This window comes from Paralichthys olivaceus, chromosome 14 (genome assembly GCF_024713975.1).
Source record: "Paralichthys olivaceus isolate ysfri-2021 chromosome 14, ASM2471397v2, whole genome shotgun sequence".
NCBI lineage: Eukaryota > Metazoa > Chordata > Actinopteri > Pleuronectiformes > Paralichthyidae > Paralichthys > Paralichthys olivaceus.
Window position 1 is genome coordinate 4,141,379 of NC_091106.1, and position 23,829 is coordinate 4,165,207.

Genomic DNA, 23,829 nt, shown 5'->3' on the forward strand with positions numbered 1-23,829 from the left:
CTATTGAGGCATTAATGTATTTCTCTAATTCACAGCCAGGCAGCCAGAGTCAAGGATTTCTCACAGATTTGCACCTGAAAGCCAGAGTTGTGGAAGGAAAAGTAGCTACTCTTGCAATGTAGATCACAGACTAAGACCAGGACCAATAGATAAGAGGTAGATAAGGAAGCACGTCACTGCACCAGGTTCATGGTTGTTACACCTTCAGTAAAACAGGAATAGCTGCAGACACATTCCTTCATATGTAGCAAACTGATCTAAATTACTCTGCAATTGATCTAAAAAACGTTTGTAGGATAAAACATGGTCCACTCCTAATACTGAACAGCTCAGGAGCAAAAAAACAGCATCAGGACTTTTGCCTGAGTTCTTTGAATCACAATAAGACATATCATGGACCTGTGCCATTCCATAATGATCAGAATAGTTCTATTTAACAAAATACTATTGAATAATGAAAAATCATCACTTGTCTCAGTCTTTATTTAGCATTTATTACATGACTGGCAAATGTTACGGACAAATGATCTGTTTCTATATGTTCCTTTAAAACGTATGCTTTGCTAATTAGTGTTGCGTTTATCACAGGCTAATAATAATACTGTTACTGGTCACACTTTGTGTCTCATGCAAGTGTCAGGAGAGTGAGCCACAGTTACTTTAATTCAATAGAAACGTAGTTTTCTGAAAAGGACTTGTGCAATGTGAGCTAATTATTACAGCTCTGCACTCACAGCTTCTATGTTAAAACCAATTTAACCCAACACTTGTGTCACTGTGTGTGTGTGTGTGTGTGTGTGTGTGTGTGTGCGTGCGTGCGTGCATGTGCGTGTGTGAGGGGAGAAAGTGTCAAAAGCATGCCATATTTAGGCCAGACTGGCACACAGTGAAGACACCGGCTGGTTGTTACTTTTCACACACCGCACCGACTCTTTTTACCATCTGCCCTCCGTCTTTGTCTCAGTGTGCGCCTCTAAGTCGCTCTCTCTTTCTCTGTCCCTCTTTCCTTGAACAGTCGCTCTCTGCCTGGGTGATACCAACTTGACAGCAACCTCCCACCGCCTCCTATCCTCTTTTTTCTCTCCATTAAAAAGTACCTCAAGGCGGCAGCGGCGTATCTTGCCAAAACCCCTGACGGCCATCACAGGTCTTTAAATGCTGTTACAGGCCTTAAAATGGCTCCTGTTTAAATGTTTCCCCGCCACACACATGGTGTAATATCAGGAGTGAAAGGCGGCGACAAAGTGGCAATATGTGTCAGAAGGCTGGTGGCCACAGATAAAAACAGAAAGAAAGAGAGAGAATCTTTCCCATGGTCCACTGGTATATTTAGACTAGACAACCCGAGAGTACAACACAAACCACTGTGACTCACACACACACACGCTGAAGAGATTACAGACACACACGGACGCACTCAACGCGAATCACACTCATTTCCATCCCTTCACAGGTCGACATGTTTCACCTCATCACGCTTTTCACTACCTGTTTCTGTCAGGCCAGATGTAAGTGTGAAGTGTGAAAGAGGAAGTGACCGGCATGTGCGACAATAGTTGGCAGGTGTCAGCAGTCAAATGTGCTTAAGTTTAGCCAGAAATTATTAGCTTTCATTTGATGAGAAAAAAACCATCCTCAAATTCTGAGGTCATATGTTGAGAGTTGAGATTTGTCAGGTATCCTTTATACACATATTTACACATGCAACACTCACAACACTCACATACTTGCACATTCCCACACACACACTTTGTTACACATGCATGCACTGGAGACCCCATCCCATTTTATTTGACAAAATCTGTCCCAATCACCCACAGGGTAAAATTTTAAATCTATTCTAAATTCAACTTAGCTTGAGCTTGCCCTTTAATACCACAAAAAACAAAAGGTAGTGAATTCCCTTTTTATATAAAAATAAATAAAATGCTAATTTTAAACTACATTTTGTCAATTATTATTATTATTATTGTTGTTAGATATATCTCAAAACATATATATATATATATATAATACTAAAAACAAATACAGCACCAAATAATGAAGCACTCCAGTCATTTAATAAAGTGTCATCACACACTCTTGTGTGTTAAATGCCCTAATTTTTTTCAAATGCAAGCCCCCCCACTTTACATTATGTTAAGTTTTCAAATGTTTTCTATTGAAGCCTGAACCTGTGACATCTTAAGCGTTATGATCAGAGAGCTCCTCCAGAGCCACAAGAGACGTTATATAGATATAAACTTTCTTTCAAATGATGACGTGTTTCTAAGGCCACGAACATCATCCACCAACTAATTTGTATGAAACCAGCCCATAAAACTTCATAGCTGTCATAACCATGAGCTTGTATGATAACTTATTTCATGGTGAATAATGCATTTCATCAATGAGTCATTTATCTTTATGTATTAATGAACAGTAAATACATTTACCTGGGTTTATTTCAGCCTTTGTGTACTATGTCTACTCATCACCTCATTAAGCTGCCATACAGATTATTAGAGATAAGGTGAATATCGGCCAATCGGTCGCCTGTAACTGTGTTTGATATACACCTGAAAGTGTGTATTTTTCTCATTAGCACCAGCAGACTCCAGCCCAACACCGGTTTGACCTCCGCCGCTAACAACATTATCATGCCGCACATAAACAGCTAGCGCTCCTGTAACCTCTGTCTGAGACCAACGGCCCACTGCTGTGGCCAGGTTTGTTGAGCTAATTAACCCTGTTAATCTAAATGGGCGCTGGGTCAGTGTGTGTGTGTGAGTGAGTGTGTGTAAGTGTGTGTGTGTGTATCTGTGTGACTATAACTGGCTAACCCCAGCAGATGAGCATTCACCCCATTCACAGCCCCCTTTTTTTTTTTTGCTGGCAGCCTGCCGTCTGACTTGGCAGACGCACAATCGCAAGGGGTTCTGGTGTGCATGTGTGCATCTATGGCTGTGTGTGTGTGTCCATGGTGTGTGTGTGTGTTTGAGCCTGTGCGTGATTGCACAGGGGATGGAGGATTATAGATGTTGAACATACACACGCAAATGAGCACAGGGCCCAACTGGTCTGCATGGTGTGTGCGTCTGTGTTGTAATAAAGCCAGCAATGTTTTACTGGCCCGCTGACACAGTGCATAAAAAGATCAGTGGGCCAAATCCATTAGTGGTATAATTGCATTACATGGTAAATATTCCTAAAAGGTCAATATCTCCATTTGAAACATCACCATCATCACAGAGCGGCGCAATAGAAACAGGAACTCTGGGTTTTTATTGAAGCCAGGGGCACAGAAATCCACTTCTATGCATCTATTACAGCGAAGGATTTGGCCTCCGTGTCTGATTAAGCCTGCGCCAGCTTGAGGTGGTTAAACAGATGTTGGTGTCGCATCTGAGAGTTTGAATTTAATGCCACGAAACGTGAACTTTCTTACATTGGTGTCCATCCCTGTCCTGTTTGTCATTCCAACCAAAAATCATCAAAATCCCCCAAAACAGCAAAACAAGAGGGAACTCAGAGGAACTATTCCTTTGATATTTGTTTTATGTGATATCTAGTTGCTCCTTTATATCCTGTTCAGAGTCTCACAGTGGTGTGGGTTGATCAACGCACCACTGCTGAAATGGTCGGCCGACTTTCAACCTTGGCTGAACAAACTGGTCAAACTGGTCAAACTGTGTCTGGCCTGGATGAGTATTACAGACAGGGAGAGCAATTTAAACAATGTGAGACTTCAGTGAGATAAAGAGGCACAGCGGCACAGACAGAGAGAGGGCACTGAGTGGGCGAGTACGAGCCGCCGAGCGTGTGGGGAGAACTTTATCTGCTACTTATGTAAAGTCATTCTGTGTAATTCTGTTGTGTAATATCGAAGCATACTGAAGAGACTCCAGTGATGATGACAGGAAATGAAAATACATGCTGAACCTGACTCATGATCATGTCTCCTGAACAAAGGTGTGAGGACGTCATTCACTCAAATCTAAACAAATAAAAAATAATACGTGACAATATAAAGTAGTCCATAAAGTATGCATGACGTGACTTATGAGTGTCCTGTTGCTGGGAAATGTGAAATAATATAATTCATTTTGGAGGTAGCTGCAGAACAATGTCAGTAAATAAAACGCATAAATCTTATTTAAATGAAAAAATCTGAAAAGTAACTGAAAATGAATGTTATATATTTTGTTGACTTGATGTACTTAATCATCCCAGTGATATTTCAAACCGAGAGAAATCTGGTATTTTAATCAGGGTAATGGTCTCATGCTTCCTCAATTAGTTTCATTTGCTCGCTTGCCAGTGGCGTCATATCCTGTTTGCAGTGAAGAGTCAAAATGGGCTTTTTGAGCCATTTCTTTATGATTCACGTTTTAGATTTTTGTGGTTTTTATTTGTGTATTTTAAGGGGATGAAGAATTTTAGTCATCCGATGTCTGGATCTTAAGTTGTGAGAGAAACAAGCCGAGCGAGCGTAAGAGGGGTAGCTCGGCTCGCAGCCCCTCTGAGACGCCCTGTGTCCGCTGTGAAACAGCTTTAGTCAGTGTTTGTACTGGTTTTAATCAGTTGGTCCGTTTGTTTTGCAGAGGAGGAGACCTCAGAGGAGAATTCAGCTCCTGGTAAAAACAACCTCCTGAACCAAGAGCAACTAACCTGGACAATCTGACTATATGGGTGGTGAAGACAGTAACTCCCATCGTTACCTTGTCATTTAATATGACGTATTGAATATTATATGTTTAATATTTTATTCTGTGAATCGTGAGCAACAGTAAGACTGTTTTTAGAAAGATATGATGTTGTTTGATGTTTAAGCCTAATATTTTAATTCTATTGGCACCACAAATACTACATATTCAATCTAGTTTCATTGTGTTGAAGTATAGAGGCAGAAATCTCACAGTCTCACACAGTTTCAAAACATGGACAAATGAATCCAAAACTATTTCATTCTATTAAACGTAGCTAAGGAATAATGTTTCTTTTCGTGTAAGTTTGAAAAGCCACAGTTTAAGTATGATTTTGATTTGAACAGAGGCGAACTGGCAGACACTTTCCACATTATGCATCCACCAGTTTAAAAAAAGAATATGTGATGCTGCTGTGTTACGAACTACAGGAGCAGTCGAGTCTGAAAGTGTGGGAAGAAAACCAAAAAGCACACAAAAGCAGCAAAGAAGACATAACATACTCCACAGTATGTACACACAAACACACACTGCCTCCAGGCTATTGTCCTCCACATTTAGGTCAGGTTGCAACTTCACACAAACACACACAAACACACACAGTCCCCAGGAGGCTCTCCTCACCTGCAAAGAGGCCAGTTTGGACACAGTGTCAAAGATTAAACCTGTGTTTTATCTCAGAGAAGGGGGCTGCTTGGGGGACAGTGTGTGTGTGTGTGTGTGTGTGTGTGTGTGTGTGTGTGTGTGTGTGTGTGTGTGTGTGTGTGTGTGTGTGTGTGTGTGTGTTTTTGTGTGTTCACTCAGTCCTTTAAACCAGAGGGCAGAGGGTCACTGGAGAATACACTTTTTTTTCACTCACTCACACACATGCACACGCACAGCTGCCCTTCTCTGTGTGTGCGGTCAAGTAGAAAGGTGGATCTGTGTCAGGTAGCGAGGGTATTTACTGTTACTGAGACAAGCAGGCCGAGAAAACACAGACACAGCAGAGGGAGGGAGGGAGGGAGGGAGGGAGAGTGAGAGGGAGAAAGAGAGGGGGAGAATAAACTAATACTCAGAGGTGGAGGAGGAAGAGGACGAGTAGTGAAGCTATGAAGGCCTCAGTGGTCAACAGAACGCAACCATGTGCAACATCAGACATTCAAACACACACAGGGAGAGAGAGAGAGAGAGAGAGAGAGAGAGAACAGGGCAGAAACAAAGCTGACAACTTTTTTCCTGCAAACCAAAAATAAGACATCGGGCCTCTGTGCACTGCAGATATATGTCAACAAAAAAAATACATTTAAGACACAAACACACAGGATTTGGATGATATGGTTAAACAGAAATTGAGCGAGAGAAGAGTTTTGCGCGTGGGAGCGCTTGTTCAGATGAAGAATGAATGGGAGAGCGGCTCAGAAACACCAAAGTCCTGATCTGCTCACGCTCCCGACAGCTACACTGACAGCGGCCTCTACACACACACACACACACACACACACACACACAGTCAGAGTCATTTATCATTCCAAACTAGAGCCATCACATCTAAACCAGTAAAAAGCAGCACAACCGCGTTTTCCACCAGTTTTTCTCCACAAAATGACGGTCCTGTCCGTGGAACAAGCGGGGCCGTAAACCAGAACGCACGTACTCCTCCTCTGATCTCGGACAGTTTGATTAAAAGGGACATTTTCCTTTAAATAAACATCTGTATTGCTGCTGCCTGCGTGAAAGACGACAGTGACTCCCCCTCTAATGTGCACTCCTTCCTGCTTTGAATATTTTCTGAAAGCAGAAGCTTGTGGATTATAAAATTCTTCTTCTACAGGTGATTAGATTATCTCCATCTTGCGTCTGATTATCTCCATTTCTCAGTCAAACAATAACCTGCTTGTTCAGAGTGAAATCTCTTTTATCTGCAGACACTGGACTTCATGAAGCCATCGATAAAGACTGAAATGATGACTAAGTGTCAAAGAGTGTTCTCCTGTGATCGGGGGCAGCAGATTAACAAAAGACAGAGGGTGAGAGAGTTTGAAGCCAGGGTAAAGATAATCTTTCCGTTTTGGGAGGTTGGAAAACAGCCGGAAGACGACACCTTGTGCTCTGAGAAAGTGGGATTTATTATAGAGTTTAATATTTAAATTGAATCTGTTAATTGAGAGAATAATCCTCAGATTCATTGTAAATAATCCTTAGTTGCAGATTTTAATTACCCTGACATGGTGGAGAGGCCTCTAGGGTTAAAGAGAGGTAGAACAGGCCCTGGAGAAAAAAGAAAGTCAGATCCCAACGAGGCCTTTTTGTTTATCTCTCACTTCTCTTATTTATTTATTTAGTATTTGTGCTCTCCTGCCACACGGCCGGGGGGGGGGGGGGGAGCGAGGGACCACAGGTGCTCGGGTGAATCCGATGGACATCCGCAATTTATCATTCATACGCCGGTGACGGCAGGCCAGGCCGAAATATGGCACGGTAAACACAAACCATAGATCATTCACAGACACAGATACACACAGACAGCCGCAGTACGCAGATAAACACACACACACACACACACACACACACACACACACTCACATACATAAAATATATCTTTGAAGACAGATGCTTTTATGTGAACACGGAGCTGGACGTGGGTCACATCACAACATGCCTCCTTCAGCGTGCTGTAGATATCTTTTTCTCTGCGTCTCTTTATTCCACTTTATCTTTGTCTCTCTTTGGGAAGCTTGTCTCCCTCCCTCACTTTTCCCCTTCTTTTTTTTTTCTTTGCGGATTTCTGGCAGACTAGACACTTAAAAGTGTAGCGATGCCACCCTCCCATTCATGAAAAAAAAAAGCGATCTGGCTTTTTCATCCCTGCGGAGTGCCAACATTTATTTCTCCTGCACAATTATAGCTTTTTGCTTTGGACTTTCGTGCAAAGTCTGAGCACATTCACATAAACAACCTGGACTCCAACCAACTTATGAACTTCAGTCTGCCTGTCTTTTTTCACAGGTATAAATACAGTGAAGAGATGACAGCAACCCCCCACCCCCAGCCCCAAACCGCCCCGTGCCTCCAAACTTTTAATCCAGGCTTTAGAGGGATATATCTCAGTGGGATATCACTGCTGGCCTGCATCTGCCAGAGCGAGCTGGGAGCTGATTTCTGTGTTTACATAAGATTAGAGCACAGGGAGAAAAGAAGGTAGCCCATGTGGTTGCTCCAAGCCAAGTAGCTCTCATTTTTAATGCAGCAAATACTGCCACAAACAGCCTGCAGACGCCGGGCTGAGGAGAGATATAGCCAAAGGTAGGAACAATACGTTACACCACTTACTAGCCTAAGGGCTATGTGTGTGTGTGTGCGTGTGTGCGTGCGCGCACCTGCCTATGCAGACTTTTGAGCACTGGTCAGGGATTATAGCCACCAATACACAGTCCTCAGTTGTAACACTGGTGACTTCTAATAATTCAATATCTCACTGCAGGAATGTGAGTTGTCTCCAGCATTTCATCTTCCTATTTAACAAGTTCAAAATATTTTTTTAATCTGAAAAATGACGACTTATCCGGCAGGATTTAAGATAATCATTCAATTTTAACTGCAATTTTGAAATGAAAATGTCAGCAGTAGTAATTTGCTTGTGAAGGATCAGGCCGAACAACGTAAACATCAACAAGTTTATCGAGGAATTTTAAGATATTTCTTTGGGGGCACATCCGAGAGACTCGAACTCGGTCATGTTTAGCAAGAAAACAAGTGCACCGTACAACAGACAATGAGAAAGTTCAAGGACTAAATTAAAACAATGAGCTGTTAAGCAGCAAGTTCATCTGCTATAAAAATCTGGCATGGAGCAAGAATCTTATAAAAATGATCAACACTGTCAGACATGTTCATATTTTCCTGGTGAGATTTGAACGTGAACTAAAATCATGAGTCACTAATGAGCTGCGTCAGTTCAACTGGACCTCCAACATGGCTGCAGGAGGGCACGTTACATAAGCTGACTGCGCCATACTTGCAACATGTGTTTTCAGTCTGAACTTACACGGTAGGTGCAGGTTCATGTTGCATGTACTTTAAGGGCCGACACGGCAAACATGAACTCCACACCACCATTACCACACCCTATCACATGGCACACACACACACACACACACACACACACACACACACACACACACACACACACAGATATACAGAACATCCAGTGTGCACCCACTGAACCCTGGTAAATGACATAACCATGTGACATCTAAAACAGCTGAGCAAACCCGCTGTATGTTTATATGAACATGTATGCAGCCTTACAAAATGCTCATACACATTGTATATGTTTGTGTATCTTCAGGACATTATTGTGAAACTCCCATGGTCTGATTTGTGTTTGCATTGACCACAAGCTTAAATATGGAACTGACACAAATACATGCAAAGAGGGAGACGCTGAATCCCAAGTAGGAAAATCTTTCTACATGACTTAACTGTACCTCTGACTCTACTGGTCTCTGTCCAGGTTAAATACAAAAAAGATGAATGATCATAAGCTGTGCTGAGTTCAACTGCAACGTCCCAGGTTATTTTTATATTTCAAAATCATCCAAATCAATTGGCCCGAGCCCCAGCTCAGCAACCCTCCAAGGATCAGTTGTATAGATAATGGATGGATGTTCAACATTCAGATAAAAAATCCACATCTTGTAAAATCATTACTTCAATAAACTTTGGTCTAGTTTCTAGATACATAAATGTTGTTAAATACAGAGAAGCAAAAGCTTTAGACGATGCAACCATCTTAAATGTGTGAAAGATCAGTAAAATATATGAAATATAAAACACTCGAAAAAACGTTTAACGATACAGTCATTCTAAACGCTGAGCTTCGCATCTGTTTGAACAAATCTTGGCCAATAAACCCTGATCCTTTGTTTTCTTTTTTGTGCATGTGTGAATGTATTTGGATGTTCAAAATAAAACAATAACTAAATCCGTCGACTTCCTCATGGAGGTGTGAGTGTACGACCTCGTAACTGGTTTAACTATAGACTTTATGGGTTGCTTCCTGCATGTTTTCCATCGCACGACTTTCACTTTCCACCTGTGACCCTTGATCCTGGCTACAGTGTGCCTTGTACAGCATGATAGAATGGAAAAGAACATGTCATGTGTCGTACATGCAGAAAAGATCATGCAATGGTGGGTGCAGTCTGTCTGCGGCAGGTACCAACACTAATCCTAACTAACCACTTTTACGATGAGAAAAACCTATCTCTGTTAAAACAATAAAAAGAACATAGATGAAAGAAGAGGTAAAGAAAAGAAAAAGACAACAAGCACAGACACAGGTCTTCAGACACAGGTATCAACTCAAAACACCGGTGCTCAAAGCGACGGCACTATCACTCGGGAGAAAGAATGCTGTGACAGCTACGGAGATAAAAAACCAGCTCCCCACTGCCCTGCAACCAGCAGCCACTGACGTGAAAGTGCCCTTCAGCAAGGCAGCTAACCCACTGAACCTGCTCGGCAGCAGCAGCAGCAGTAACCTGGCAGTGTGAATTTACAGCGAGTGTGTTCCCCTCCCTCCCCTCCCCTCCCTCACTCCTGCTGCACCTCCTGACCCCGGCTGATGCTGTAAATATAAATGTGCTCCTGCACCGTCAACTCGCTCAGTTACACAAGCAACACTTCCACAAAGGTTAAAAATATGTACATTTTACTTCCTCCTTCTCTCTGCCTTGTCTATCTGTCTTTCTCTGCGTGCTGCTTTTCCTTCGCTCTGTCTCTCTGCTTCTCCGAGTGCAGGGCTCGGCAGGTCAGGGGCATTAGTGGAAATCTGCTGTAATTTTTCTTTCTTTTTTTTTTCTTTGTCGGAGAACAGTTTCTTTTTCTTCCTTTCTTTCTATTTGTTGCTCTTCATTTTCTATACTTTCCGTCTTAAACCCTGCGTGGCACACGTTCCGTGCCAGCAAACCAGTCAGAACTGGTCCTGCTGAACTATAGGTGTGTGTGTGTGTGTGTGTGCGTGTGTGTGTGTGTGTGTGTGTGTGTGTGTGTGTGTGTGTGTGTGCATGTGTGTGTGTGTGTATGCAGGTAGACAAAATGAGAATGACAGCTTTTACAGTGAACGTTGACAGTGGGTTAATATGTAGAGCCATAAGTGAGGAAAGATGTGTGTAAATAGCCATGTGTGTGTGTGTGTGTGTGTGCGTGCGTGTGTGTGAAGCCCCCACACCCACCACATCCACACACACAGACCTATGACACCCGTGTCATCAAACAGTTGGATGTCGGCCAAGTTCATCTGTTAATGGACAGCCACCACCAGGACCCAGCCTTTCCTACCTCGCTCTACCCTCCCTCTCTCTCACGTCCCCTATCCCCCTAGGGCACTCTACCCCTATATGCCCTCGCCCCCTCATCCCCCTGTCTCTCCCTCTTTTTCTTCTCTTTTTTTGTCAGCCCCCCCACCCCCACCCCTTCTTTCAACACCTCTCAGCGTTGCAGATTGGGGCCTGCATTTCCCTTGTACAGCAAAGACAAACAGTGTGGATATGCATGTGTGTGTGCGTCCCTTTGTTTGTCTGTGTGCCCGTGCTCTAAATGTGTTACGTGCACGCACAAATTCACACACACACACACGGGCTACCTTTGAACTTTTCAACAAGCTCAGAAGAAAAGAGGTAAAGAAAGAATCAAACAAAGGCCAAAAGTGAGGTGAGGTTCCGTTAAATTATGGGAGATGAAAATGTCTGTGTGTGTGTGTGTGTGTGTGTGATAAGCAGTGTTAACTACAGTCCAGAACATGCTGAAACACATCTGTCTTACAACGAAAAAGTGCAGCGCAGAAAAAAAAACTTTATGTCTTTCCTTCTATTTTCTCTCTTACTTTCTTCCTTGGTCTTTCCAAACACACTCACACAATTTCATTGTGTCAGGTCAAGAGTTCAAGGAATTACAGTGTCTCTCACTCTTTATTAAACATTATAAACTATGTCTTCATTTCTTAAAATCTTTGGCTTGTGAGCGGAGGAAAGGTTGAGGGGACTTTGTCAGTCCAGCTTCATTTAAATAATTGTGAAACTTTTCTAGTCTTGATGACCACTCAAAGCGCTTTACAGTACAGTTTTACATTCACACACACATTCACACAGTGCACCTATGTGCAGCACCTTCTCTATGAGAAGGGGATATTTTGGGGTTCAGTATCTTGCTTAAGGACACTTCAACATTCGGAATGGCGAAGACTGGACATGCCCAACCTTCTGGTTAGAGGACGACCACTCTAACCCCTATGCTACAGCCGGCCATTAAAGCATTAATGTATTCAAATTTATTTATTTCATTTTAAACACATATTATTGTTTATTTTTCATGCACAAGCAATGATATAAATTATAACTCTACATTTCACCTATAACAATAGGCACAAAAAAATAAACATCTTAACGCAGTCGACCACACACACCTGCAATATCTGTGCATATTAATGTATTTTTAAACACGCACACACCACACACACACACACACACACTCACCACACACACACAACGCCTATTAAGTACATTTTAGCAGTTCTTTATCCATTTTAGGGAGATAAATTATCCATTAGATTTCATCATATCTTACTGGGGCAATTACATCAAGAAAATGATAGCGGGCACAGGATCAATTATGCATGCCCTTGGCCAAAGACCAAGCATCGGGCAAGAGGAGAGGGCATGTACACACACACACACACACACACACAGAGACATACTTACACACACACACACATGTAGAAGAGGAGGATCTCATAGATGTGGCCCATCAGTTCATCTTACTGCCAAAAAAGTTCATACACTTAATAATTTAGCTGTGCTCTGGATACAGTTTCCCAGTTGAATATTAACAACTTTGAAGTGAGTAACAGCAGCCAGAGGTATATAGGGTGTGTGTGTGTGTGTGTGTAGAGAGGGTAAAAGAGACCTCAGGAAACAGGCCCTGTGATTCCCACCGGAGACAACCCCTCACAACACACACACACACACACACACACACTGCACGCGCTCACACTCCTTCCACTCGGCTGCGTCCATTACACCGCCATTTGTAACATTGCTTATTTCTGGGCAATTAAGAATTCCTTTTCATCGCTATGAAGGTTCACATATCTCGCTCACAGCGCTTGTACACAAACTGCGGAAGATGTGAGGAAGACGACAAACGTGTGTGTATGTGTGTGTCTTGGGGTTGGGGTGGGGGGGGCGGGGGGGGCACTGTCGGAGGAAAGGGAGGGTGAAGAGATGAGGATAAAAGCAACAAAGGGAACTGAAGAAGAAAACATAAAAAATTGGTGCCTGCACCAGTTGTTCTTGTTTGTTGCCGCTGCTTCCTCATCTTTGTTCTCGTTTTTTTTTTTAATTGTCCAACCTCATTATTAGCTGAAAATAATTTTTTGGGTTGACTTTCTTCTTTTGTCTTCCCATTACAAAAGTGTCAGAACCGGCCTGTTACAAGTACAAAGGCAGCACAAGGTGTGTGTCCTTAAGTGAGTGTTCACGCACAGGTGCCTATTTTTTGTTTGTGTGTGTGTGTGCCGCTTTTTTTTCTGCAGAGGACACAACAATGGAATTCATTTTCTTCCCCCCACTCCCTTCTCTACCACCCTTGTTTTTTTTCTGAGTTTTCATTCATGTTTACAGGGAAACTCACTTAGGAGGACGAATCAGTGTCTCCAAAATGGCAGCCTTAGATAGAGTTAGGGAGGGATGGGGAAAGAGAAAGGAGAGGTAGCTGACATCTGTTTGTTCAAGGAGAAACAGAAAGTGTGGTGTGTACGTTTGTGTATGTGTGTGTGGAAGGGGGAGTGTGAATAGGCTGATGGAGAGAGAGACACAGAGACACAGAGAGATGGGCATTGAGAAATCATTTTACCATGTCAAGACCGACATGCACAGGACAGAGCCAGATGGTTTGCATTTGGTATATTTTGTGTGTGTGTTTGCGTGCATGTGTGTGTGTGTATGTGTTTGTGACAAGCAGTGTAATGAGTGAACAGACAAGACATCATGTAAATTAAATATGTCCAATCTCTGGCTCGGCTCTCAAGTCTTCACACAATTAAAGAAAAAAATGCAACTTTCATTTATAAAGCGCACACACACACACACACAGACATATCTCTCACCCAAGGCACAAATGAGAAAACACACGCACACATATTCACACACACACACAAACACCCCTTGACATGCCGGCTCTGACAAGCGTAGCTGATGTGCGCCACGAATGCGCATGGTAATAGGCCAATCAAAAATGCAAAACAATTGGCAATTACTGTGAGGGCCTAATGGTCATTAGAATTTACAACTAGGTAATGAACTAAAGTCTGCCCACTGCATGCATATTCATAAAGCTGTTTGAGCTTTGAAGATTAAAGTAGCGCTTAAAATTCAAATGAGCCTCCGCAAATTATCGAGAAAAGTCAGTGCTGCTGCTGCCGATGGGTGGGTGTGTGTGTGTGTGTGTGGGTGTATGTATTTATGCGTGTAATTTTTTTAAAGGAATTATTAAACAGTGTATTCCTTGGCATCTGCAGACGGAGCAAGTGTAATTATGGGGTTGGGCAGAGCAGATATTTGTGACATTATGAGATTAAGTAGTTTTAATTTGAGAAGTATATATGCATATATATATGAGGTGTGTGTGTCTATATATATATAATATATATCTTGCCTGCAAATTGAAAACATCAGAGTCAGGATGTGATACTATATTGAAGCCAGATCAAAAGAATTCCCCAACTTTTTTGGCTTTGGTTTCCACCAACAACCCCATCAGCAGTTTTCTAAAGGCCTCTGTGTGAGTTATGAGTGATCACTTCCTCTGCTTTTGGTTGAAACCATTTCAGGTGGTCAGGACTTCTCAATGAAACAAAACAAAAATAAAGAAACATGATTTGAAAATCAGCTTTTTTTTTAATCTTGCCACTTTTGTTGGTTATTTGTGAGTACTGTGTGTGTTTTGTGACTCTTTGTGAGGTCCAGACCTCATGTTAGGAACTACTGTGCCAAAGACTGCAGCATAAGAAACCACATTATCAGCATTGTCATAGACACACACTCACAAACGCACACACACACACACACACAGAGCAAGAAAAGACAAAGCGACATTATGTGGTAAACTGATTTTCAAATGTCACCTTTCATCAGCAAAGAGAAAAATCCTTGTTTTAGGTTTTGTGACGATGCATTTTAGAGAGAAGTCGAAAGGTTTTCGAATATGTTTCATTGTTTTATATTCACTACTTATTCATCTGACTGTTGGTCTATTAAGCATCTGGAAATGGTGAAAAGGGTCATCTCAGCCTCCCACAGCCCAATGTGACGTTTTCAGATTGCTTTTTGTCCAACTGAGAGTCCAAATCTCAGAGACTGAATTTAGTATCATAGAATTTATAAAATCCAGGAATATTTACATGTGAGATGTCGTCAGAGTTGTCTGGTCTGTTTGCAATGAGTCGTTTTATTGAAAATAAAATTAAGCGTCCTGAGATCATTGGAATTACATATGTTATCCTGCTTTGAGGATGTATTAGACTTAATTTGGCACAAAACATGCTTTTCATCTGCTGAGCAGAAGGATGTAAGGTGGTGGGAGGGAGAGGAAGACCCTCACCATGCCAAAATAAAAGACTTCGACCCGCTCATACGCGGTATGTACTCTACTTTATCAACACACACAGTCGCAGCATGTGTGTGTCTGCAGTTGTAGTAGTAGTTCAGCCAAACGGGAAACATGAAACCAGCGCAAGGAGCCAGGCACCTCCTCACATACTGGCCACACACACACACACACACACACACACACACACACACTGCCAGCTCAGCCCTGGCACACTTAACCAGCGGATGTCCTGCATGCATCCACAATGCCAGCACACAATGCCAGCCCACACACACACACACACACACACACACATACACACACAAAACCAAAATAAAAACAAACATACATACACATAGATACATACTACATGTATGTAGGCATGTTGTTATGGCAGGTGCTTACAAAGAGACGGACTGATGAATGAAGCGGTATTGAGATGGGATTTGAACATATGTTTGTGTGTGTGTGTGTGTGTGAGTATGTGTGTCGAGCTAGTCTGTAATCCAATGGCCTATATAAATAAGCTTTGTAGAGTATAAACAGTTTTATGAACAGGCCTTCAACATAATAAGAGAGTTGAGTTACACGTGCACCCCATGAGCAGACCAGTGTGTGTGTGTGTGTGTGTGTGTGTGTGTGTGTGTGCGTCACGGGAATAAACACTCACACACAGCGAACAGCGAGGGAGCCAAAAACAGCAGCTTTCCCTCTCACCACCAAGGAGTAAATGTAGCGTGGATGTCGAATCACTCGCATAAACACAAAGAGCCAGATCAATAAACAGTCCTCCATCACTGAGCGCATACAGTAGTCCTTGACGTCACTCGCATCACCCTACACACTGCCGCCGCTGTAAATATTGCAAACAGGGAAATAACACATGGTCGTTTTAATGTCTTATTGTTCTCTGCTGTTGTCATTGTGTCGGGATGCTTTGCGGACCGCTGCAGCCTGGGAGATCTTTTGTTTTCTACAGATCCGTCTCCATCTTTGGTCGTCGTCGCCGTGGCGTGTCTGTGCCGCACTTCCCAGGGACTAGCTGTCAATCAAAGCGTGTGGGCAGCGTGATGTCTTTCCCTTGGATTCTTTTTTGCCTTTTTTTTTTTTTCCACCCTTTGATGTTGTTGTTGTTGTCTGCTCATCCGTGGTGGAGGTGGTGATGGTGATTGCTGCCCATGCCTTTGCTCGTCTTCTATTTATTCCAAACTCTCCACGCATGCAAACCACCGGGTATTTGTCTGAGAAAGACTCATCAGATTCTGTTTTAAAAGTTTGCATTTTGTGACATTTATCAATTTTAAATCACTTTCTGCTTTGATTGGTATAATTTGCGTTATTAACCTGATCAAATGACGAATATGATAATGTGAGGGTCTATTGATCGCCATTAGGAAACGATTTTATCTTTTCTCACTCCACACAGAGAGGCAGAGAGTGAATCAAGTAAAAGGAAGTACATTTTCTCATGCCCCGCTCCTCTTCTATTCATACCTAACCCACTGAAAATGTAAAATGCATCACTTCCAATGTGGTGACCAAAATAATTTGCTGTTACCATCCTGCCCCTACTATAATAATGTGAGTCTATTGATCACCACAGGGAGAGACTCTCCTCTCCAGAAAAACAACTCTATAATTATGACTGCATCATACCAGGAAGTCAGATGACAGAGTAGTGACAAAGTCTATGTTTCTAGATGGACAGTCATGCGTGGGGGAGGAATTTCACACAGCAGCCTGACGTGTGTGTCTCTTTAACCTAACCAAGTCCTTTTTGTGCCTAAATCTAACCAAACCGATACCGTTCCATAATCTTAACCTTGTGTCCGCTACACCAGCCGCAGGTTCTCTCCACTGGGTCGTATCTGAGGTCAGGGATTAACAACTTACATTGTCATTAGGCTGGAGGAAGTGTTTCCACGGGGAAACTCTCTTTCCTCTACTCTTCCCCTCTGCACAAAAAGGTCAACAGTCCCATTAAAGGTCAATAGCTCTGACCCTCTCCATTGTCTTGCCCAGAGGCACGTCAACAGTTCCTAGGTCAGTTCAGACTCAGTTTAAGAGGATTCTCTAATAAAAGATCAGTTTACTCATCTATGTTCATTCTACTACGCCTGACAAAAGAGCAGTATAGAGTCTTCTGTGGCCATGGAGGAGCTTTGTTAAGTCTGAGAAAATGAAGTCTGAGTGTGCAGAGTTTTAAAGATGTAGGCGTTCACCAGACAGCTAGGTTTAAAAGAATATATTAGCAGCATTATGGAAAATGTAGGATGCATCGTTGGTGAAGCTCGACCTATGATCAGGACCAAAAGTTGGTTTCTCCTGCTTTGATTTTTGACGATTCCTTTTACAGTCTGCCTCTTGTGGACCCTCGTAACTTTAACAAAGTGCAATATTCAGTTACTGAAGGAATGAATGAATCAGGACGAAAAAGGATTTAATTTCAATTCTGTTATTCAATGCTGCCTACCAAACATGAGGGTGTGTGTGTGTGTGTGTGTGTGTGTGTGTGTGTGTGTGTGCCGTGAGTATTACATCACAAACAGGATCAGGTATAAATCAACAAGCTCACAGGTCTGGACTTCCCCCAGCACAAGTTAGAGAAAAGCAGGTTTGAACTCACACAGGTGAAGTGCCCCACATTCTCTACTCAACAATGCCAAACACTTTTTTTATTACTATCCCCTAATTTTGTCAGCAGTGATTTTTTTGCAAACGCACAAACAATAATCAGCAGTTTTGCCGCAGCTCACAGAGCTGTTTGTTTCTTTTTCCGTTTTTTTGCGAGCGCTGAATATAAAACATTGGCCTCGGTGACAGATTATTAGCTTCATTCCTGCGGCCGGCTGAATGTGTTATCCAGCCGCTGATATTTCTCAACACAAAGGATGGTGTTTACATTCAGCAAAGCTCCGTCAAAATGCCAACACAGTCAGATTGTCGGCGCGCTAGGGGAGAAACGCAAGAGTTCAAATGCTGCACTTGAGTCCACTAAATAAAATCTTACACGTTGGGGGAAAAAAAGAAGGGAGACAGACAGAAAAAGGGAGAGCAACAATAGATTAGTAATGGCAGCCAGTGTGTGAAATCTCTTTGTAGGCTGGTCGGGATGTGCTACAGCATGAAACGCACGCATACCAAACATACTGTAATTGACTCAGTATGAACCGGCTGTCCCGGATTTGCATTGACTGCTAATGTTGCAGTAGGAGAGAGAGAAAGAGGGAAAGAGGGAAAAAGAGAGAGAGGGTGAGAGAGAGACATGTGAGCCAAAAGAGAAAATGGAAAAAAAAAGGAGATGAGGGAGAGAAGAGACATGAGATAGAGAGAGACAGAGATCTGACACCGAGCCAGACAATGAACGGGTGTTAAAAATGCACTAATGTGTATTGAGGTGCGTGGCATTAGCCAATGATGATAAGCTAATTGCTAATCACTAGATCATAGACTAACAATCCTCATGTTACGAGGCTCAAAGCCAGGACGACTCTTCAGTGGAATGACCCGACAAACGAGGGAGTGGAAACCAGATATTTTAGGGACAAAAAAAAAGAAGAAGTGCCGCTGATAAAGAAAGAGTCTGAAGAAATATCTGGATTTGTCATCGCATTGATAACATCTCTGGTAATGAGCTAATATTGGTCGGCTAATGTAGAGTTTATCGCAAATCACTGGTCAATAAGATGAATAATCGTGTGCACTGGCCGCATATCAATTTCAGCTCATTAACACACATATTATCGCTGATTTTTCCACAGAGGACAGGATTAAATTCTTGATGCTAATTATGAGAAATCAGGCGGCAAACTGGACAGCAGAGATCGCATGTGCTCTGGAAGTAATCCACAGAGAATTAATTCTAAATTTTCAATTTTCAAGCCAAGATTTTTTTTTTTTTTAAATCACATCCACTTTTTCGTTTAAAAGGAAAAGAGGGAGAGAGAGATGGCCATTCTCACACACACACATGCAAACCTCTCTCTTTTGAGACATACATTAGTGATGCTGTTTCTGAATGAGGGGCGCCTCGGGGATTATAATCAGAATTTTCATCTCAGTCAGGGATTAATAGAATAAATGGGCAAGAGAGAGAGTACTAACCGTGTGTGTGTGTCTGTGAGTGTGTGTGTGGGCGTGTATGCTTCCTTTTTGCATGACTGATCGGCATTTTGCCTGTACAGTGCTCTCTCTAAGGCACAAACACACACACACACACACACACACAGGTAATGTCTCGGCTCCCCTCGATCGGAGCTGTTTGATATGTAAATAGCAGCGATCCGGCACAAGTCCAACGCTTTGTGTTCCTCTGAGCCTCGCAGCAGCCGGAGCAGCTCTGCAGCCCCCTGACCATAAACGCTGATACACATTTCACAACAAACAGCCACACACACACACAGCCATCACATTACACAGGCAGATACATGCAGGAAAAAAAAACAGGCGACATTTGTAGAGATGAAGGATGAGATGTCCGATTTCCTGCAAGATGAGCTGAAAGATTTTCCCTGGGTTATTCAAAGAAGTCATGTCTAATTATTTTTATTATGTGATCATAATTATTATCAGGATTAGTAAGTAAATCCCTCGAAATTTAGGAGAAGATGAATTGAAAATGATGCTTTTGGTTGAGATATTTTTTCGGATTAAAATCACTAATGTTCAAACTCTGAACACTGACATTAAAACTTAACCCCAAAAGAAATAATGTTAAACTTAAAACAGTGAAGACATCGAAATATAAAACATGCATTTGTCTATGGGATAGAAGAAATAGAGGCAAGAACTGATGAATTTCCTAAATATTCCATACATTCTTTAAGTTCGTCTTACTGGCTGAATGGCTGAGGCCTCACACACTGTGAGGAAAAGCTACGAGACACACACCATGCAAGGCATTTACAAATAAGAAACACACACACACACACACACATTTTCCCTCTCCTCCTTTTTTTGTCATTAGGAATGCTTCTGGACGGTTTTAATCGCAGCTGAAATTCCAGCAGATTTATTTTTTTTATGTCTTTCACATATTTACTTCACCGTGACAGTTTGGGGTCAATTAGGATGAAAGCTGGGGTCGATGCGGTGGAGGAGGAGGAGGTGGTGGAGGAAAATACTGGCTTTAATTATCGGCTACCAGAATTAACGTGTTGCGTAAATTCAGTGAGTGTGGGGTGGTGTTTGTGCTGGTGTGTGTCCAGTCGCAGAGAGAACATCCAAAGGCAGCATCGCTTTACAGGGGACGAAACGTAAATAAAACGATGAATTCATTGCACAGATGGACACTTTAGGATCTGCTCCTTTTTTTCCTTGTCGGGCTGAACGTCTCAAACAGCAAACATTTAATAACACTCGGTCTGTCTGCTGCTCAGCTTGACGTCAACGTCGGACAAGATATATAACGCTGCGGCCCTGTTTTCTTCTCCTGTCTGAGTGTACAGCTGTTCCTACCAAGACGTTCCCACACACAACGCTATTGAAGCAGCCAGACGCCTGTATTATGATGTAAATCGCTCTAATAACCCAGTTTAGCTGGTGAGTGTCTGTGAGAGAGAGAGAGAGAGACTGTGTGTGTGTGTGTGTGTGTGTGTGTGTGTGTGTGCGTGTGTGTGTGTAGGTGTGGGTGTGTGCTGAAACATATAATCACAGCAGAGAGACAAGCAGGTTTGACTTTAAAAAAAGATGCACGCTCTCATGTTGCATTAACTCCTTCCAGCTGACGTATAGTGGGCAGATCTGACTCTAGTTCCCGAGAGACAAAGGTCAAAGGTCAAAAACTTCTTTAATTGAGAAGCGTTTTCCTCGTCTTCCAGTAACTGTAGATTTTAATAGTGGGAACTGAAATCTGTTACCAGAAATGATCCGCGAAGCCTCCAGCAGCTTATTGTGCTTATTTCCACTTACGCATAAATGCAAATGAAAGAAAAAAAAAAGACTACATGGAAAACAAACTACAACATTTAGGAATCCTGAGCTGCGTTCAACAAGCTAAGTGATAAATAGTGCGTTTTGCTTGTGTGTTTCTGCTGCTCTACCCCCCCGCCCCCCCCCCCCCCCCCTCACTCTGTAACAGCTAATTTAGTACAGGCAGCCCGCCACTAAAAACTACTGCTAATTAAAATTCACAAGGAAGAAAAAAAGAATGGCACTGCAACAAATAATTAGTGGTGTTAAGACGCTTTAAATAAATGACTTTCCCTCCATGAGCAAAACTAAAACTGGCTTTTCCTTCTCTCCTCTCTCCTCTCGGTTGATTCCAGCGCCGGGAAGAGCGACGGACGGAAAGATTTGGAGTTAAATCGTGTATTTTACCTATGAAATTTGGTTTGAAGATAAAGTCAGAGAGGGAAAAGAATGAGAGAGATGGAGAGCTGGGCTGCATTTAGTTGGGTAAGATGTGGCAGTGGAAGGGGGGGGAAACCACACCGAGAACGGGACACATCTGGTAGGGCCACATGAGAGAGAGGCTAGCACACACACACACACACACACACACACACACACACACACACACATACGTATGCACACACACAAATTCTGCGCACCCAATCCCAGGAAGAGGCTACAGTTACTCCCCAGACTGAAAGTCACACACAAAAACACCCCTACAACCAGTTCTAGTGATAACATCTACACACACACACACACACACTCACTCACACAAACATATCCAACTGCACTAACACTGACCAGTGGTACCACAAAGTCAAGGTCACCCGTGTCTCTTTGCATGTGGGATTTGGTCGCCACGGTCAAAATGGGCAAACTGGGAGAACACACACACACACACACACACACACACACACACACACACACACAAACACACACACAAACACTCTCTCCCACGCAGGCACGCACACACTCGAACACACACAAAGACGTACACCCTCACACCCAATATCTGCGTTGAATTCACTGAATCCGGCCAAAGATGGGTCCGTTACATATTCTTACGCTCTCTCTCGCTCTCGCTCTCACACGTACACACTCCCCTCTACATGAGTCAGTACACGAAAAAACAATACAGACACACACACACAGACAGACAGAGACAGCTATCCTAAATCAAACCAGTGTGCGTGGTTTTGTGTCATCTGTGGAAGAGAACAGAGGCGTATTCTCGTGGGTTTCCGCCCCACCTGTGACGTCCCTTTGTTTTTGTTTGTCTGACAACACCCACCCTCAAGCAAATCTCAGCCAATCACATTTCTTGCCGTCAACCAGGATTGGCATGTGTGTGTTCCACCAAACAAACGCTCAGACGACTACAGCCCCCACAAGGCACTGGAGGAACATTCGTGGGCAACATGTATGCTAGACTGCAGACTACGCTGGCTTGTTGAACAACAACGCACATACACACAATGCATCGGGGATACAACAGCAAGGACCTGACATTGTAGAAAACACACACCACCACAAACGTCCAGCCATCCAGGGCAACACATACGACCAAAATGACAATGTGCCGAAAAGAACAGAAGAATCTGGACCCTGAAAGCTGCTTCCAAGCTGCAGGAGAGGGTTTATGCCGGGACACGTAACATTTCAGAAAACGTTTGAGGGAAAGAGTGAACTACTTATCATCTCTGTCTTTGTTCTGTCAGATTTTAATCTACTCCACATAAGCAGATACACATCTGACAGCCCTTGCTTCAGCTAAACTGCTGCGTCTTTGTGCAGCAGTTGTTGTAAAAATCCAGCCAGAGGTGATCAGTGTTGGCAGGTGTGAGAGCAGCATGATTACCTGGGAGGGGCTCCTGTTTCGGACAAATCCCTCTGGGCAACAAGAAGCGGTCATCGTCATCGTCTGCCAGCGTGGCCTGGACGCCCACTTCCACAGGCCTGCGACTGCGACTGCGCAGGGAACCCAGGGCAGGGGACGGGGTGAGGGCCAGGCCTGGGGAGGGCGAGGGGGGCTTGTCCAGCCCACGGCCCACGGCCAGGCAGGGTGGCCCATGGCATCGCTTCCTCTTGTGCTCAATGAAGAGCAGGATGTCCGCCAGGGGGAAGGTGGCCTGGCATTGGCCGCAGGTCAGCAGGTCCTGCTCTAGAGACGGGTGAGCGTCGTGACCCAGCCGGGCTAGCCGGCCCACTGTTGAGCCCGGGTGATGCCCGTTGAGGCTGCCACTCTCCTCCGAGAGCTCCGAGCAGCGCTCCGACAGCTCCTCCGATGAGACGACGGCCGCAGAGAGGGGCTCGGCTGCTGGTGAAGCAGAGGGGGGGAACAGGCAGAGAGGTAGAAGAAGATGGGAGGGTGAGAGAAAAGAGAGATTGCAAAAAAGAGTAAATGAGAAGGTGACACTTACTCTAAGCAGAAAAAAACATGTTTATATTTTCTATTTCCCTTCTGTAATTTAAACCTATTGATAAAAGTATTTGTGGGAATGGATGACAAGGAAGAGTGTCATTCTGTCTCTCAGAGGATGAGATTTAAAGAGGCTGAGCTAAATGAAAGCCTGCCATGTGGTACAGACAATAAGGGGGTGAGAGAATGTGCCTTGTAATG

General features: G+C 43.3%; 1 protein-coding gene across 2 annotated transcripts in view; it reads right to left on the reverse strand.

Annotated features, from left to right (window-relative positions):
* The window catches only part of bcl11aa (BCL11 transcription factor A a), a 48,581-nt gene that overhangs the window by 20,873 nt on the left and 3,879 nt on the right, over nt 1-23,829 (reverse strand). Inside the window, exon 2 of one of the 2 annotated variants that reach the window (XM_069538715.1) lies at nt 23,068-23,523. In XM_069538715.1, coding sequence (XP_069394816.1) covers nt 23,068-23,523 — 456 coding nt within the window. Of the gene's footprint in view, nt 1-23,067; nt 23,527-23,829 lie in introns of both variants that reach the window. The other variant, XM_069538714.1, reaches the window with a different exon arrangement.